The sequence below is a fragment of the Macrobrachium nipponense genome, chromosome 9 (assembly GCF_015104395.2).
Source record: "Macrobrachium nipponense isolate FS-2020 chromosome 9, ASM1510439v2, whole genome shotgun sequence".
NCBI classification, from domain to species: domain Eukaryota; kingdom Metazoa; phylum Arthropoda; class Malacostraca; order Decapoda; family Palaemonidae; genus Macrobrachium; species Macrobrachium nipponense.
The window spans coordinates 80,331,846-80,351,715 of record NC_061110.1 but is presented as its reverse complement, the minus strand read 5'-3'; the positions used below and the strand labels follow the sequence as shown (position 1 = coordinate 80,351,715).

The window sequence follows — 19,870 nt, the reverse complement described above, 5'->3', positions numbered from 1 at the left end:
TTATAGAGTATATTCAATATTTATACAGATACATATATATTATATATAGGTATATATATATTATATATATACTATATACATATGTATATATATACCACCATATATTATATATATTATATATATATAGATAATATAGATATATATACTTATAATATGGAATATTAGTTGTATCCATATACATAATATATATTAATACTATTATATATATATAATAATATATATTGTATCGTGTGTGTGTATATATATCGTGTGTGTGGGTGTAGTGTGTGTGTATGTATGCTATGTGTGTGTTGTTTGTATATATAGATTATATATTGATATATATATATATACATATATATATTATATTTATATATATACATATATATGTAATATATAATACGTTTATACTATATTATCATATGTATATATAGATATATAGTATATAGAGATATATATATTAAGTATATAATTTATTTATATATACATATATGTATATAGATATATATGTATATATATATATATATTATATATATATATTATATAGATAATATATGAATATAATATAATATAATATGTGCGTATGTGCGAAATTGGGGGCGGAATAGCTGGGGCTTAGAGCGTTGTTTCGTAATGCGTAACATTTCAGACGATGAGTTGGAATATTGTGTCAGTGTGGTTTCCGCGTTTGTTTAATTGTTCAGAATTTTTACTTGTGATGACTGCTGTTGAAATAAATGAACTTCCTTGTTTGATTTATATAACATTGAATCTATCCAGTGGCATTGTTGCCTTTCTTTTTTCTCATTTTGATTACTACATGGATTTGAAGATTGTAATTGGAATTTCGCTTTATTTCTCATGACCTTTGTCGTTGCCATGGCGTATGATTAAAATGGATCAGTTAAGCTTTTCTAACACACACACACACGTGTGTGTGTGTGTGTGTGTGTGTTTGCGTGTATTAATTTTCAACGAGTCTTCAATTGTTCGTGGTGCGATTTTCAGGCCATACCCTTAACATAAGGTGTATCTCTCTTCTCTCTCTCTCTCTCTCTCTCTCTCTCTCTCTCTCTCTCTCTCTCTCTCTCTCTCTCTTTGTATGTGTGATGTATGTATATATGGCCATTATTTATAGAAACCGGCTTAATGTTAAGGAATATGCATAAACACCGACTTACAAATGTATACGTGCCTTTGCATACATAAATAGACTCAGAGACATTTTCCACATTGTATAATCCTCCATAATCCAGCATATTACGCAAGAGCCCATTTGAGTGAGTCGGAAAGCTTGTTGTCTGTTTTTGTTTGACCTAAATACTTCATCCAGACTTGCTGTGTCATATTCAAGGAGATTAAGTGATTCACGGTGTTTTCTGATGACGGGACTCTGTCCATCGGTTGTTTCATTTTCGAATGGAGCCCAATATTTTAGTGGTTTTTCAACAAACAACATATCTGTTTTATATCTCGCAGCAGTGATTTTTAAGCAAACAACATATCTGTGTTTTATATTTCTGCGAATGGAATTTAAATTTTCAAATTTTCCATTTATTTATTTATTACGATGTTGATTTATTTTTCCTTTACTAATAAATTATCTCTTCTTGTATTTCCTTTTACCTTCTGTTACTTCTTTCGAATGAACACCATATTCTTTGGAAGCTTGAAATTCGAATCATTGGTCCTTGTGGGCTTGTTCCGTAAGATTAGGGTTCATCTTTTGAATAATTAATAATTAATAATAATATAATAATAATAATATAATAATAATAATAATAATAATAATAAATATAATAATAATGTGGCGCCGTGGAGGAGTTGGTTAGGTCGTCAATAGACTTAAGTCAAGTTAAGCAACATTGGGGCTGGTCAGTCGTTGGATGGGTGACCGCTCTCCTCGGCGTTGATCCCTTGGGAAAGGATCTTTACCATAATTTCCTCAGTCTACTCAGCTGTAAATGAGTACCTATCCCTGATGGGGTAGGGTCCAGCTATGGGTTAAATAGCAAAACTCAGCAATGATGGAAAGAAATGAAGGAATAAACGACAACGACGTAAATGGAACTCTGGCAAACAGAGGAGCCTCGTCCGGCAACCAGGTATTCAACCCAATTGTAGGGGAAGACGGTCAGGTACTTGGAGCTCGTCATCCAGCAACTGATCACCACAACGACAGTCATCAACAGCCTGAGATTGGAGCTACAGAGGCAAAAAAAGGAAGAAATGGACAAGAGAAGAAAATAAGGAAATATGGAGATGCTACATCAGAAGCAACCCGACGGAGAGAGGATATAGAAGAAGATGATCAACATCTGGAATGAGAGGAATACACCCCCCAAACAGAGCAGAGGCTGGCAGACCAAGAAGGAGCATAAAGAAAAAGAACTGGCTCTCCCCAACAGAAAGAGAAGAACTGGAAAGGGAAATGTCACACGACAACGAATTACACGAAGACGAACTGGGAGACGATGCCACAGAAGACGACAGGGAGGATGAAGTATCAAACAACGACACACGAAGAAACACCGACGAAGTAACAGAGAGGACGGAATGGGGTAGAAAGAAATTAAGGGAGAAAACAAGTGAGGTCAATGAAATAATGGGCCTAATACACACCACCAGTATCACAGAAACAAATAACTTGACATATGCAGGAGCAAGATTAGTAGCAGAACTGATGGGGATTCGAACACCAACACCACCGTCACAACCAAACCCAACAGAAACCAAAACAGCAAACTCCTTGGAAAAGGCGCCTGGAAAAGCAAATCATGGTGATTAGATCTGACTTGAGTAAACTGAAAGAGATGGCAGAAAAAAGGCTAAGAAGCAAGAAACAAGGGAGGAACTCAACGAGAAATACAAAGTACAAGAAGAGGGGACTAAAACAACACAATAGAAGATGTAAAACAGAGGCTTAAGGCCAAAGCACACAAGATCCAACGGTACATGAACAGGAATAAGGGATACCAACAGAACAAACTATTCGGAACCAACCAGAAAAGACTATACAGCCAACTAAGAGGGGAAGACAACCACCCAGAAATTCCTGAAGCCGAACCAAGTAAGACACTCTGGGAAAACATATGGAGCAATCCGGTATCACACAACAAACATGCAACATGGCTCCAGGAAGTCAAGGAAGAAGAAACAGGGAGAATAAAACAAAGATTCACAGACATCACGACAGACACAGTCAGACACAACAAAATAAAGAAAATGCCAAACTGGAAAGCCCCAGGTCCCGATGAAGTCCATGGATACTGGCTCAAAACTTCAAGGCCCTACACCCACGAATAGCAGAACAACTCCAGCATTGTATCTCAAATCACCAAGCACCCAAATGGATGACCACAGGAAGAACATCCTTAGTACAAAAAGACAAGAGTAAGGGAAATATAGCCAGTAACTACAGGCCTATCACCTGCCTACCAATAATGTGGAAGTTACTAACAGGTATCATCAGTGAAAGGCTATACAACTACCTAGAGGAGACAAACACCATCCCCCACCAACAGAAAGGTGCAGAAGGAAGTGTAGGGGCACAAAAGACCAGCTCCTGATAGACAAAATGGTAATGAAGAACAGTAGGAGAAGGAAAACCAACCTAAGCATGGCATGGATAGACTATAAGAAAGCCTTTGACATGATACCACACACATGGCTAATAGAATGCCTGAAAATATATGGGGCAGAGGAAAATACCATCAGCTTCCTCAAAAATACAATGCGCAACTGGAATACAATACTTACAAGCTCTGGAATAAGACTAGCAGAGGTTAATATCAGGAGAGGGATCTTCCAGGGCGACTCACTGTCCCCACTACTCTTCGTATAGCCATGATTCCATGACAAAGTACTACAGAAGATGGATGCCGGGTACCAACTCAAGAAAAGAGGCAACAAAATCAACCATCTGATGTTCATGGTCGACATCAAGCTGTATGGTAAGAGCATCAAGGAAATAGATACCCTAATCCAGACTGTAAGGATTGTATCTGGGGACATCAGGATGGAGTTTGGAATAGAAAAATGCCCTTCAGAAAAATCGCCTTCGTCAACATACAAAAAGGCAAAGTAACGAGAACTGAAGGGATAAAGCTACCAGATGGGAGCAACATCAAACACATAGATGAGACAGGATACAAATACCTGGGAATAATGGAAGGAGGAGATATAAAACACCAAGAGATGAAGGGACACGATCAGGAAAGAATATATGCAGAGACTCAAGGCGATACTCAAGTCAAACTCAACGCCGGAAATATGATAAAAGCCATAAACACATGGGCAGTGCCAGTAATCAGATACAGCGCAGGAATAGTGGAATGGACGAAGGCAGAACTCCGCAGCATAGATCAGAAAACCACGAAACAAATGACAATACACAAAGCACTACACCCAAGAGCAAATACGGACAGACTATACATAACACGAAAGGAAGGAGGGAGAGGACTACTAAGTATAGAGGACTGCGTCAACATCGAAAACAGAGCACTGGGGCAATATCTGAAAACCAGTGAAGACGAGTGGCTAAAGAGTGCATGGGAAGAAGGACTAATAAAAGTAGACGAAGACCCAGAAATATACAGAGACAGGAGAAAGACAGAAAGAACAGAGGACTGGCACAACAAACCAATGCACGGACAATACATGAGACAGACTAAAGAACTAGCCAGCGATGACAATTGGCAATGGCTACAGAGGGGAGAGCTAAAGAAGGAAACTGAAGGAATGATAACAGCGCACAAGATCAGGCCCTAAGAACCAGATATGTTCAAAGTACGATAGACGGAAATAACATCTCTCCCATATGTAGGAAGTGCAATACGAAAAATGAAACCATAAACCACATAGCAAGTGAATGCCCGGCACTTGCACAGAACCAGTACAAAAAGAGGCATGATTCAGTAGCAAAAGCCCTCCACTGGAGCCTGTGCAAGAAACATCAGCTACCTTGCAGTAATAAGTGGTACGAGCACCAACCTGAAGGAGTGATAGAAAACGATCAGGCAAAGATCTCTGGGACTATGGTATCAGAAACGGATAGGGTGATACAGTGCAAACAGACCAGACGTGACGTTGATTGACAAAGTCAAGAGAAAGTATCACTCATTGATGTCGCAATACCATGGGACACCAGAGTTGAAGAGAAAGAGAGGGAAAAAAGGGATAAGTATCAAGATCTGAAAATAGAAATAAGAAGGATATGGGATATGCCAGTGGAAATCGTACCCATAATCATAGGAGCACTAGGCACGATCCCAAGATCCCTGAAAAGGAATCTAGAAAAACTAGAGGCTGAAGTAGCTCCAGGACTCATGCAGAAGAGTGTGATCCTAGAAACGGCACACATAGTAAGAAAAGTGATGGACTCCTAAGGAGGCAGGATGCAACCCGGAACCCCACACTATAAATACCACCCAGTCGAATTGGAGGACTGTGATAGAGCAAAAAAAAAAAATAATAATAATAATAATAATAATAATAATAATGTTTGCATATGTCTGTGCGGTTTCATGGATATTTATATGTTTAACTGTGTACGTAAATTACCGAAGTGGAAGAAATGAGTTAAACTCATGTCCCAAAGGAAGAGCAGAATTGATTTCATAGTTATGTCCTCTAAGGGGTATTAAAGGTTGCTTGCAGCTTCCTTGAGCCCTTGGCTCCATCCCCTTCCTTTCTTCAGAATCTGCTGTCCAACACCTTTGTTACTTTTTGTTGCAATTGTAGTGTGTCCTCCCAGTTCCACCTTAAGATTCTTTTACCTCGTTATTTGCTGGATGTCTTTATCTTTTCCCCCCGTAGGGGGGTAGTGCCGTCAGTGCACCTCACGGGGTGCACTGTAGGCATTACTAAATGTTCTTTGCAGCGTCCCTTCGGCCCCCAGTTGCAATGCCTTTCGTTCTTTTTACGGTACCTCCATTCATATTATCTTTCTTCCTGCTATCCACCCTCTCCTAACAATTATTTCATTGTGCAGCTGTGAGGGTTTCCTGCTGTTAAACCTTGCAAACCTACCTACTCTTAATTTACTTTCCAGCGCTGAATGACCTCATTGTTCCTAGTGCATGGCCCTTAGCCTAAACTCTACATTCCATCCCAATCTTTATCTTGCTGTCCAAACACTCCAACTCCCATCTTTTTCATTATCTAAGAGTCATTGTTGCTCTGCACAACATTGCCAAGATCAACCCAGGTGGAGGATTAGAAATGTCTTCAAGAACAAAATATATTTATTTTTATTATGTTCTGCCCTTTGTAAGTAGTTCAAGTATACTTAGTTAAATACATGCATGTTGGTTTGTAAAAATATAAACACAACAAGACGGAAACCTTGAAAGAATAAAATTAACCAGTAGAAAATGTCAGAAAAATCTTACACTATTTATCTCACAGCACTACTGACTCGACTAACAAGAATATTCATAAAACACGGGAATGCAAGTGTTGAGCAGATATGAACGCAATCGCAGCTGAAGCAGAAGCATGTGATATACTATATTTAGTGCACCCCAATGGGCAAAGAGAAAATGGACAAAAGTTAACGTAGAGGCGTTTTTCAGTTGATTTTATATCAAAGCTAATAATAACTTAGACAGGCGTGGCATGCAGCGCATAACTTTTTTTTTTATGTCGTGTTCAAGTGCGAAAGCAGAAAATGTAGTGAATAATGTTTAAATAGTTGGGTTGGCGTTTGTGTTTTCTTACGTATATAATGCCCAAGCGTCCTTAGCAAGGAGAGAAAATTCTTCAAGATGTTATGCTCCAACCTAGCAACCTTTTTTATAGAGACATGGCGTGCCATATAATAAATGGGTTTGCAAAGTATATACATTTCTTTGTGTGTATGATTTGCATGAATATTTAAAGACCGGAAGTAGAAGAGAACATAAATTCAACATTAAAGGGTACCAACATCTAATACAACCGCAAGGATGGAGAGTAGAATGAGCTCTAAAGATCAAATAATGTGTCACAAGTTTTACAAAATATGGTTTTTATGATTTTAGGGAACCTAAAGATAAAGCAACTTGACGGTATGGGGCTCGTTGATCTAGGAATATGTTAAGCGATGAAGGTACACGGTGTTGCTATATTTTCTGTCGCACTAGGAATATCGTCTCATGGTTATATATATATATATATATATATATATATATATATAATATATATATATATATATATATATATATATATATATATACACACACACACACACACACACACACACACACACACACACACACGCATACTTCCAGTTCTACGCCAGTTTTTCTTTTTTATTTATATATGCTTGTGCGCTATTTTTGGGTGGTTATATTTACATACATATATTGCAATTTATTAATCGTATGTTGGTTACGGTATATCTGCTTAAGTATATGTATATATATGTGTGTGTGCATGTGTGTAAATATATATATATATATATATATATATATATATATATATATATATATATATATATATATATACACTTAAGTATATGTATGTGTGTCGTTTTAAATGATTAAAGTTTAATTTGGGAAAGGAAATTCCCATAGGAAGAATAAATTATTGTAATATTTTTATAGAGTTCTCCCGACTAACTAATATCCAGTGCGCTTCTCATCTAAACTTTACTACTTTTTCTTCAACAACAAAAGTTGATGTAGACGCTATTTTTTCCATGTTTTTTATTTTTTTTATTTATAAATTGTCTGAGCTTACACTTTCTCCTCTTAATAAACAAACTGGTGTTTAAAAGTTTTGACGTAGATACATTTTCTCCTTTGATGGACATCGTCCATTTTGGAAGGCCTCGTATTTCCTTTCATGTGTTTATATATATTTTTTATTTATTTTTTGCCTCTGCCGCAACAAATGTTAATAATGATGCTGTCGTTGCTCTTGCTTTTATTTTGAAGACACTAATAGCAATCAAAATAATAGCTCTAAATTTGAATCTATCAAAACGAAATTTTTTTTTTTTCTATAAAATATTGAACTTTTCACTGTCCATTATTTGCCTTGTTATTCTAAGCAAAGTAACAAAGCTATTTTAGACGCTTTCAAGGCTCGCTTTTATAACAGGACAGGAAAACTTCATTTATTACTAGTTTAAATTACGAACCATGAAAAATATGGTTTAGAATTTTTTTTCTTATGGTAGCTGATCATTGGTAATGTGTTCAAAGGAGTCAATCATTACATCTACGCAACTTAACCTAACCTAACGTAACCTAACTTAGGAAACTTTTTCAGATGCAAACCCAGAGCACTTAGCTATGGTGTGATAAAAAAAAGATAGAAAAGGAAGGGAAAAAAGAGAAGAGTTAGTGCCAGCACGGTAGAGTGAATGAAAAAGACTAGGTCCTGGACCCGTAGGATGCAATAGACCTGTCAAATAAGTGTTGGAAAGTAGTGTGACACCAGGGAGAGTTTTCCAAAGCCTCCTAGGAGCGGGAATGAAACAGTCATCGAAGCGAGCGATCCGATGATTATAAATTTACAGGAAAAGATCATGACCCAAGTCCCAACGAATGAAAAGGAAAGGCGCAGTTGAATGAAGAGTTTTCTGGTTAACCTGGGACGGTGACTGATTTGGGAGGTGGTTTTCATGATAAAAGTGATCACCTCCCGTTTATGAAAGTTAATTTCATGCTTATCATATTTCTCAAACATGCATGACGAAGCGGAATCCAGTGAAAAATAGTCAAAAGACAGGATCCATTAACTTTGACAAAGGAATTGATCGTGCAAAAACGCTTCTTTGTTCTGGAGAAATAAGCTAAATAGAGTGAATGAAAGCACATGCACTATTCTTGAAAATTTAACCTGTATTTGCTGCCGTTCAAACACACGATTGCAGGTATAATGTATAATATATTATATATATATATATATATATATTATATATATATATATATATATATATATATGTATGTATGTATATATGTATATATATATATTTATATGTGTGTGTGTATGTATAGTATATATATATATATATTTCAACCTTGTGTTTGGATGGCATTTAATACGGGTTAAGTTCCTGGGAATAGTATATGTACTTTGAATCACTGTATAGCTTATATCTTAAGAACAAAGAAGCGTTTTTGCATGTTCAGGTCCTTTGTCGAAGTTAATGGATCCAGTCAAATAATTATTTTCCACTGGATTCCGCTTCGTCATGCATTTTTACGAAATATGATAAGCATGAAATTAACTTAAATAAAAAGTGAGAGCGCCTCAGTGGCGTAATCGGTATGGTGTTAGCGTGCCACCTCGGTGGCCGCGAGCTCGATTCTCGGGCATTCCACTGAGGGGTGAGAGATGTGTATTTCTGGTGATGGAAGTTCACTCTCGGAAGTCACGTAAAGCCGTTGGTCCCGTTGCTGAATAACCACTGGTTCCATGCAACGTAAAAACACCATACAAACAAACAAACGTAAAAAGTGAGGTGATAACTTTTATCATGAAAACCATTTCCCAAATCAGTCACTGCATGGGATTCTTTGGATCGAGAGTTCCTAGTTGGACGAGTGGGTTCCGTGCTTGCCTACCGATTCGGTAGTCACGACGTCGATTCGCCGCTCTGCCAACGTGGAATAAGAGGAATTTTTTTCTGGTGATTAGAAATTCATTTCTCGGTGTAATGTGGTTCGGATCCCTCCATAAGCTGTGGGTCCCGTTGCTAGGTAACCAATTGGTTCCTAGCTACGTAAAAATATCTAATCCTTCGGGCCAGCCCTAGGAGAGCCTCTAATCAGCTCAGTGGTCTGGTTAAGCTAAGATATACTTAACTTTTTTTTCCTCGGATCGATAACCTTCATTTCTGTGGCGGCTACGAAACTAGTTTTGCACTTCCTCCCACCCTTACCCGGCTAGCACTGACTCCTATTCCTTATTCCTTTATATAATATAATATATATATATATATATATATATATATTTTATATATATATATATATATATATATATAGTAGTGCTGTATGTTTCTCCGGCGGGTGTCTTCTTATCGTTCGCAGCACTAGTTACCAAATAACCTTTAACAAAAAAGCAAATAAGGACAAACAACCAAATAGATCTGCACGACCGAACTGCCGTTCACGGAGCTGTTAACCGTAGGAACTTGCCATATCTGGTTAATATATATGTGTATATATATATATATATATATAATATATATATATATATATATATATATTGTAAAAAAATGTAAATTAGATGACGGACCTGAAATTTACCGGACTTTGAGTAAGCTCATTCTATCGCTACTGTACAACGTACGCTTACATACGTATGCTCTGAGCATATTCTGTAACATACCTGGGTTGAAGGTTTTTGTTCTCATTTGCAATAAAATGAAAGTAGAAACGTTGCCGTGAGTTGTATCTTCCTTTGGACTCACATATATATATATATATATATATATATATATATATATATATATATATATATATATATGTATGCACATATATACATACATACACACACACACAATACCATGGGCTGGTTTTCGTTTACCATGAGGTTCAAAGGCGTGATCATTTTAGGACGCTGCTAAGAGAGACTGTAAAGTCACCGTTGCCAAAATATCTCTCCCTGACCCTCCCAAAAATATTCAATTTATTACAAGTTGGGGAAGAAATAAACAACAACAAATATGTGTCCTTGCCTCATTGTGTGCATTCTAATGAGAAGAAAACGTCCACAATGAAAGTAGGTGTACAGTAAAAATGCAAATAAGGTTTACAGAATGAGGATTATAATGACAAGGGAATGTATATAATGAAATGGGAATTTCTTGTGTAACAACAAAATGATCATGAATTTTCAACAAAAATGTGTTAAGTAGGCCTTGAATTAAAAGGATAAATACGGTATCAAAGCGCTAATTTTTAGACACCTTCCAGCATTTCCCTGCTAAACTTTGTACCAAATAACAAATATCACTTAAATTTGTGTGAAGCGAAAACTTAGTGTCTGTCTCTTTTGTATGGCAATTGATTGCTCTACTTCGTGGAAATGAATTAATCAGTTATTGGCTACTTGATTTTATTTTGTTGGCAAGATACTAAAAAAAGTTTTGTTTTTTATTATTATTTGTGTCATTTCCGTTGTATTCTAGTAAAGTAGATCATTACTTTATATATATGGCAGTGTCCATTCATTCATCATGACTTTTGTTCCGGAGTGATTTAAAATTTTTTTTTTTTATGAATCTCGATACACGAGATTTCCTATGAGATTTTACTCAATAAGTTTTTACTATTGGTTTTGTATTGACGGTGTTTGCGATTATTTACAATACTTTCAGGAAATGTATAACTTAGAGATGTTAATACGAGGTTACTCGTTTTTGTAACAGCGGTAGTTTGATTCCTAGCGAAGGTATCTATGTACAGTAACATTACTAAAAGGGTTCTGCAAATCAGAAAATTTCGTTGCCAGTAGTCACATTATTACTCGTGTATATGTATCTTTTATAATGAGCATGAGAGGGATAAAGAGAGAGAGAGAGAGGCGGTGGAGGGGGGTGAGTGTTTGTTTCAAGTCCATACTCCGTATATATAGTATTTTGTAAGTGATCACTCACGTCTAGTAGTTCTCTCTCTCTCTCTCTCTCTCTCTCTCTCTCTCTCTCTCTCTCTCTCTCCTAGCGTTAATAACCTTGGCAGTTTGACGCCAGATAAGTAATCCATCAATTAATCTCTTTCAATCCCAACCAACAACCCAGAACGGTCGACTGGCCACGAGACTCATAATTCATGGCTTATATCCATCGAGGCACAATGGCTATTAAAAAAAAAAAAAAAAAAAAGTATCTTATTCGCTCTGCCTTCTCCCGAGTTAGAATCTGGGATCATTTAATGATAGCACGAGTACCCCGACACGATCGGACGACGAAAAAGTCAATTAACTACCTTTCGTAAACCAGGTTTTATTCTCTGTCGAAGACCAGTCAGATTGCATGAACTAGATATTAATTTCGTGTTATTGCTAATGAATTCCTAATTAAGATTTCTTTCCTGGTTTTCAGCAAAAAGAAAAACGTCGTTTCATTTTTCTTTCTTTCGTCTCCAAATTCGTCTATCATGTACCGTACGTTAATTATAAATTCGCATAGATCGTTGGATGCTGGAAGTGAAAAACAGTCGAATCTTTTGTTCTATATTCTACGGTAGTTATTTTCCCGGAGAAAATAATTGCCATCTTTTTTCACGAAGAACCTTTTGTTCTGATTTTTTTTCTTTCTGAAATACGTGCTCTACTTTGTATAAGAAATTTATCAATTTTATAATAAAATTTCGTGCTTAAGAAATTTATCAATTTTATAATAAAATTTCGTGCAGTGATTTGATAAAAATTATATTTTACACAATTTATCGTTTTTCATCACGGAAGGTAATAACAGTACTATCTTTCTTTTTCAGTGGCCGACTAGCTTTAACTGCCATACCCCTAAAACACTGTTCTTTTTCTCGCAGTGTTGGTCATGGTGGAAGGGGTAGAAGGGGAGAGTGCCTCGTTGCCCTGTGACCTTAACCCAACCGACCCGCAGGATAAGGTTAACCTGATCCTCTGGTATAAGGATGAGGATAAAGACCCTATTTACAGGTAAGATAATGTGACTGTTACGTTTCTCTCTGTCTCCTCTCAGAATTAATCTTTTATTGGTTTATTTTTTAACTGTTGTCTTCAAGGTTTTCAAGTGCTTTCATATACTATACCTTAGTCATCTTGTAGGCTTGAATAATAGAATAAAATTCATTTTCAGACCGAAATAGTTGATAATTAGGGCTCAAATGATTATGTTTGTAGATCATACTCATTCTTTTTTGGTGTTTTCACTAAGGAAACCAATCAGGGAAAGAGAAACTGGATGGTAGCCCTCTTTAAAAGAAAAATAGCCAGTACAGCGTCCTTCTCCCTTTCGAGTATCCTTTTGATCTTGCAATGGCAAGAGGCAATTGATGGCCTTCCTCTTCAAAGTCACGTTCACCCTCAGCTCATTTCTCTGTTGTTCTGCAAAAGTCACTTTTCTCTTATCTCTTCGTGATCTACATCTTTTGCCCTTTGATGAATATGTAAGTCAAGTCAGGCAATCACGTTTATTTTTCATCGATATAAATATGTTGTAGCTCCATCTTCGATTCGTTCTTTTTCGTCATCTTTTATTTTGCCAGTAGTCATTTTCGACCATCTCTTCTTACGAACATTTCCAGATTATTTCAGAGACCTCAGCAATGTATAGATGCTCTTAACCACCCAAATCGTGATAATTGTCAAATTCATATATCTTCCTTTCACAATTTCAGTACAGTTAATGTCTTCTCGCATAATCATTTCTCCTCATTTCATCCATTCAGATATATATAAAATAACTACAGATGCAAATTATTAACTTTCTAAAACCCGCGTTTATCACAGTCTCTCGGGTGGCTTTATTCATCCTCTATTAGTAGTATTCTTGCAACCGTATTGGAAACAATTTTTTTTAGCAGCTACACATACAGCAAATGTTTATTCCATGATTATAATTATATGCTTCATTCAGCAGAGGTTGTAGTACTCAGTTAAATTTTGTATATATATATATATATATATAATATATATATATATATATATATATATATATATATATATATATACATATATATGTATATATATATATATATATATATATATATATATATATATATATATATATATATATATATATATACTTTTAGGGCATAGTTTTTCTCTAAGGTAATTTTCACTGAAAGCAATTGCTTTTGTGGCATCAATAAGTTTTTTTGCCGGAAACTTCATATCACAGAAAGAAGTTAGTGTGTTCTTCACCGAAGATTGACGCCTGAGAATCTGAAAAAAACTCCGACGATATGAAGATTCCGGCAAAGAACTTATTGATGCCACAAAAGTAATTGCTTTAAATATATATATATATATATATATATATATATATATATATATATATATATATATATATATATATATATATATATATATATATATATATATATATATATATATATATATATATATATATATATATATATATATATATATATATATATATATATATGTATATATATGATGAAAGAATGGTGATTGATATGGTGTGAGTTATGTAGGATGGGGGAGGGGGGGAACCTAGAAAGTGTTGGATAAATGGAGATTTAAGAGCAACCATCATGTCCAGAAAGCGAGAGAACTCAACGCAAGATATTGATAATTGATAATTGTTATCAAAGATTTCCAATGAAATAAAGAAAAATGAATAAGTAAATAAATGAATAAATGGTGAGACACTCCTTAATACGAAACCAATACGCGCAATTCACCACGTTTATTACGAAATGGCATTTCATTTGTACTGCATTTGGGAGGGAATTCCTAAAATTATAATGAATTCCTCATCGTAAAAACATTCGTTTTTATGTCATGAAGAGAGTCTTCGACCCATGAATATTCACTTTCAGAAACAAGGGAATTCTCCAACGACAGATTTTAATGTTAACACATTCACGCACCAAGGTTTTATTGCTAATCGAATTATGTTAATCGGGGTTATTTGATTTAGACCTGGGATGATATGCAAATTAATGATACCTTTAATGTACAATTTACCTTCTGGCTCTGACTTTCTTAGTTTTTCGTTGCTTTCCTGCCTTCCTTTGTATGATATATATATATATATATATATATATATATATATATATATATATATACATATATATATATATATATATATGTTGCCTTCCTTTGTGTGTGTAATATATATATATATATATATATATATATATATATATATATATGTTGCCTTCCTTTGTATATATATATATATATATATATATATATATATATATATATATATATATATATATATATATATATATACAAAGGAAGGCAACGAAAAAATAAGAAAGTCAGAGCCAGAAGGTAATTGTACATTAAAGGTATCATTAATTTGCATATCATCCCAGGTCTAAATCAAATAACCCCGATTAACATAATTCGATTAGCAATAAAACCTTGGTGCGTGAATGTGTTAACATTAAAATCTGTCGTTGGAGAATTCCCTTGCTTCTGAAAGTGAATATTCTTGGGTCGAAGACTCTCTTCATGACATAAAAACGAATGTCTTTACGATGAGGAATTCATTATAACGTTTGTCATATAGTAAACACAAAAACACATAAATTGTACGCTTCCACTAATTGTATAGTATGTCATGAATGATGCATATGCGCACATTTATATATTCATGTACATATCTGCATGTAAATACATATATGTGAATATATAAGTATGTATATAAATGTATATATATGTATTTATATATATACATATGTATACATATTATATCTATTATATATATATATATATATATATATATATATATATAGATGTAGATATAGATAGATAGATAGCAACAGCTGTTAGTTACAGCATTCAAAGCTAACGGTGGACAATGTTTTACCTCACTTCTTGTATACTTTTTTTTTTCTTGATAATCACTATTGTTAAAAGTTCGAGCTAAACCAAAATCAGCTTCGTTTCGTTATTGTGACTTGAGTTATCCGACGCTATTTTAAAAAGCTTTAGTAGGATATTGTTGTTAGCAATAAGATTTTTTTGTAAGCAACATAATGGGTTTTGCAATTGAACATATAAGAAAAATTAATGGTGATTTTACGACTCGTATATTAAAATGTCTAAAACTGAGAGAAACTCCAATATACCTTAAACATTTACTTAAAGTCAGATAGTTCAGTTAACTCTTCATTTTTCTCAAGCAAAATTGGAAGTACTGAGTCACCATCTTCTACCGTAAAATTTCACACGAATAAGTTCTCTGTACTTACTTCCACCATTAAAGATGGAAGGAAGTCTTATCGTCTCCTTGTGTGTGTTATTTGATGGAACTTGGCAGACGTCGTCATTAGGTGACCTCAGCAGGATTACTATTTGCAAGATATTGCTCTATAAGTTAACGATTTAGTACCAGCGGATATCTCACAAAAATTCATCACCTGTCATTATTTGCTCAGTGTATTGAACTTCCAAGTTCCATCAAATTCTATTCGAGAGCGCTTGAGACATTGTCCGAACACTTACGTAAAGACGTGGCATTTTGCTGGTTTGAATACTCCATCGTCGATTGCATATGTGTAAAGCTTTGCCGAAGGTGTTCTGTCTGATGAATGCTTTTCATTTGTGTCTGCTACACATAAACACATTTAATATAAGCGTTATAATTTTTTTTTTTTTTTTTTTTTTTTTTTTTTTTTTGTATGGAACCAGTGGTTATTCAGCATCGGACCAACGGCTTTACGTGACTTCCGAACCACGTCGAGAGTGAATTTGTATCACCAGAAATACACATCTCTTACTCCTCAATGGAATGGCCGAGAATCGAACCCGCGACCACCGAGGTAGGACGCCAGCACCATACCAACCACGCCACTGAGGCGCTTTATATTTTGGTCAGTCAGTCGTTACTACAAAATGGCACACACTCAGTGGCATTATCTCCAGAAATTGGATCGGTAAAATACTGTGTGTGCCTTGTCAAAACACAAGATTCCACGGATTGTATTTTGCGTCAAGAAGAATATTAATCCTAATAATCGGATGCTTCCACCAAACAGACTAATGTTCAACAGGATCTCGATTTGGCACAGTGCACTTATCTATGTCACGAACTTGAAATGTTGGGTTTCTCGGCTGATAAACTCATACGGAAAAATCCAACTTTCAACAACACTTTTCCATTTCATGATGTTGACTCGTTGTCAAGGCAGGCTCTTTATTACGGCAGTTAAATCAGTGCTTGTTCGTTGTAAAAGTGGGACTTTTCTTATCGTTGAACATCATTTTTCTTCCGTCCTTTTCATCTATCAGTTGGCTTGGCTAGACTGTAAAACACTCGTGTGTGTGTGTGTGTGTGTGTGTGAGTGTGTGTGTATCTGCATGTGCGTTAAGCTACAAGTGTCCTTTAATATCCAATTCGCTCTACCTCGAAATTAATATATTTTCATATATGTTAACCGTAGGGGAATTTTTTAGTTGATAGTAATTTAGTCCTCTCGTGGGTTCGAACCAGCGCCCAGCGGACAGAGGAGAAATCATGACTTCAGTGATGTTATCAACTCGGCGAACAAGTATATATATATATATATATATATATATATATATATATATATATATATATATATATATATATATATATATATATATATATATATATATATATATACATACATACATATATGTTTTTATTTTTGTATGTATGATATTTTGCATATTTTGCACGTGATATTTTTATTCATTAAAATATTAAACCACAAATCACTCGTAATATCGAATTCAATTTACCCAAAGGGAATTTTGTATGGTAAGTTCTCTTATCCTTTTCAGTATTCGTAATTTCGTCTTATGTAACTTAAAATAGGATGACAGTTACCCAGCTGTCATGACCCCTTTAGGGGGGTAGTGCAGTCAATGCGCCTCATGCGGTGCAATGTAGGCATTACTTATGGTTCTTTGCAGCGTCCCTTCGGCCCCTAGCTGCAACTACTTTCATTCTTTTTACTGTACCTCCGTTCATATTCTCTCTCTTCCATCTTACTTCCCACCGTTTCCTAACAATTGATTGGTAGTGCTACTGCGAGGCTTTCCTCCTGTTACACCTTTCAAACTTTTTCACTGTCAATTTCCGTTTCAGCACTGAATGGCCTTAGTTGCCCCAGTGCTTGCCATTATGCCTAAAATCTATAAAATGAAATCAACCCAGCTGTCAGGAGAGATGCCTGGTCACCGTAAGTTATTCCCAAGGTAAATAAATTCGTTGTTAATGAGTAATTTAAACTAATATTTCCCAAGTCATATGTATACAAACATGTTTGTAATTACATATATAAGTGTGTGTAAATGTAATTGAAATAGCCACTTGACCTCTAAACTTCTCGAATTCTACACACTTTTTGGATGCATTTGTCACTACAAAGACTTTATTTCCAAATGCAAGAAATATGAAGTCATTCTGATGTATGGTAGAGAGAACCGAACCCGCATCCCGAATAATCAGAACAAGGTCACGGCGTCGCCGACCTGACCACGCACGCACACTGACACGAGTATACCTGGCACTTCCGGAAAGCTTTTGCGTCGGAAATAGCTTTAGTCAAAATCTCCTCTGTAACACCGGCTGTCGAGTTTTAATCTGTAGCAGAAATCGTGGTAATACTATTGAGTATCAAACAGTTCACCTCCCTTCTCATTAACTACGTATGTTTTTCGGAATAGTGTTTATCATATTGCATTCGTTTATGGCAAACTCTCGGACCATTGACACTACAGTAAGTTTGTCTGAAGTAAGATTGACGGTAGTAAACGTTTAATCGTCAAACATTTAGATTTACTCTTAGGCCGTAGCTTTGTTACAAGCTTTACTGGCCGTTATACACGTCAGGATTGTTTGTCGTAATTCTGTGCTGGAAGAATTCGAAGTGACATCGTATGTTATTTGCCAAAATGTTAGTCTCCGTCACTTCACAATTTAGTCAGGAATAGAACCCGTCGTTATGTGTATATATGCTCTGCCAGTTCTTTAATATTTCTGCCCCTGAATGAGTGTTTTCCATGAACAGTTCCCTGCCACATGTGCAGTTGGGTATATATGAAGCGAATTTCGTCGTAGGACACGTCAGTCAAAATCTTGAGCCTCGTCACGTCGTCGGCAGTGCTTGTCAGGAGAGGTACTCGCCGTAATGCACATGTGTTGGAAGTATTCGAAGTATCACTGTGCAAGTGTCCTGGCTGTGATGTTTACTCGTGCGACGTTAATCCTTCATAAGCCGATTGCTTATATGAGGATTAAATGAAGTTGGACTCGCTCTGCTGTCGGATTTCCAAAGGAAAAAATGAATTGGTTCAGAGAGAGAGAGAGAGAGAGAGAGAGAGAGAGAGAGAGAGAGAGAGAGAGAGAGAGAGAGAGAGAGAGAGAATAGCCGGCGGATTCAAGTAGAAAAACTTTTGGCATGGGAGATTAAAAAAAAGGGTTTGGGGGGAGAGGGAGATAAGGGGGTTGAAAGCTATTGGGTAAAACAAATTTCTAGGGACAGTTACACCGTTTATAACTTTCTGTGTCAAGCTTATTGCAGAGAGAAAACGAGAAGTTCGCTCTCTCTCGAAGGCCGGGTGGGGATGATGTTCGTTATTATGCATTATTTAGGTCCCATTGAAACTTACCTTTTTAAAATCCTCTTTTTTTCTTTTTTCTTTTTTTCTTTATCTGCATGGGGCGATGGACGTACAACCCATTACATGACCTATCCCGGACCCGAGTTGCGCAACATATGAGGGAAGAGATTTTGGAAAGTAACTTTATAAAGAGCAGAAAGAAACTCCCCCCCCCCCCCCCTTTCTACATGATCGAATAGGAAGAAATCGTAATTGAAAGTTGGATTCCAAATTTTGTAAGTAAAAAAAAAAAAAAAAAAAAAAAAAAAATATGAACTCGGTGAATGGCGAATTGTGGCTTCTGGAAGCTTAGTACTTCATATATAATATGTGTTTCATAGCCTTGCTGCGAATGATATCATGTCTTACTGTTATTACTTGTACTTGGGCATAGCTTATAGTATTGATATTGCAGTAATTCATAGAATTTTAGTGTTATATGCACTTGCGTACTTTTGTGCTGATAATGCCATTTTTTTCGTGTTGAATACGTCAATCCGTTCATATTTTGTTTAAGTTTTACGAATTTCCTTCATTTTCACATATGAAAATGATGGAAATCTTGTTAACTTTTCAGAAAATTGTCATATAAAGTATTACATTCAGGGAGGTGTGTTACAGAAGGAGAAAGAAAATGATAATA

General features: G+C 35.6%; 1 protein-coding gene across 15 annotated transcripts in view; it reads left to right on the top strand.

Moving 5' to 3' along the window:
* LOC135218482 (uncharacterized) overlaps positions 1-19,870 on the top strand; it is a 1,465,909-nt gene that overhangs the window by 1,010,905 nt on the left and 435,134 nt on the right. For all 15 annotated transcript variants that reach the window (XM_064254810.1, XM_064254812.1, XM_064254817.1 and 12 more), the window contains one exon: positions 12,465-12,594. In XM_064254810.1, the coding sequence (XP_064110880.1) occupies positions 12,465-12,594 (130 nt within the window). The remainder of the gene's footprint in view (positions 1-12,464; positions 12,595-19,870) is intronic.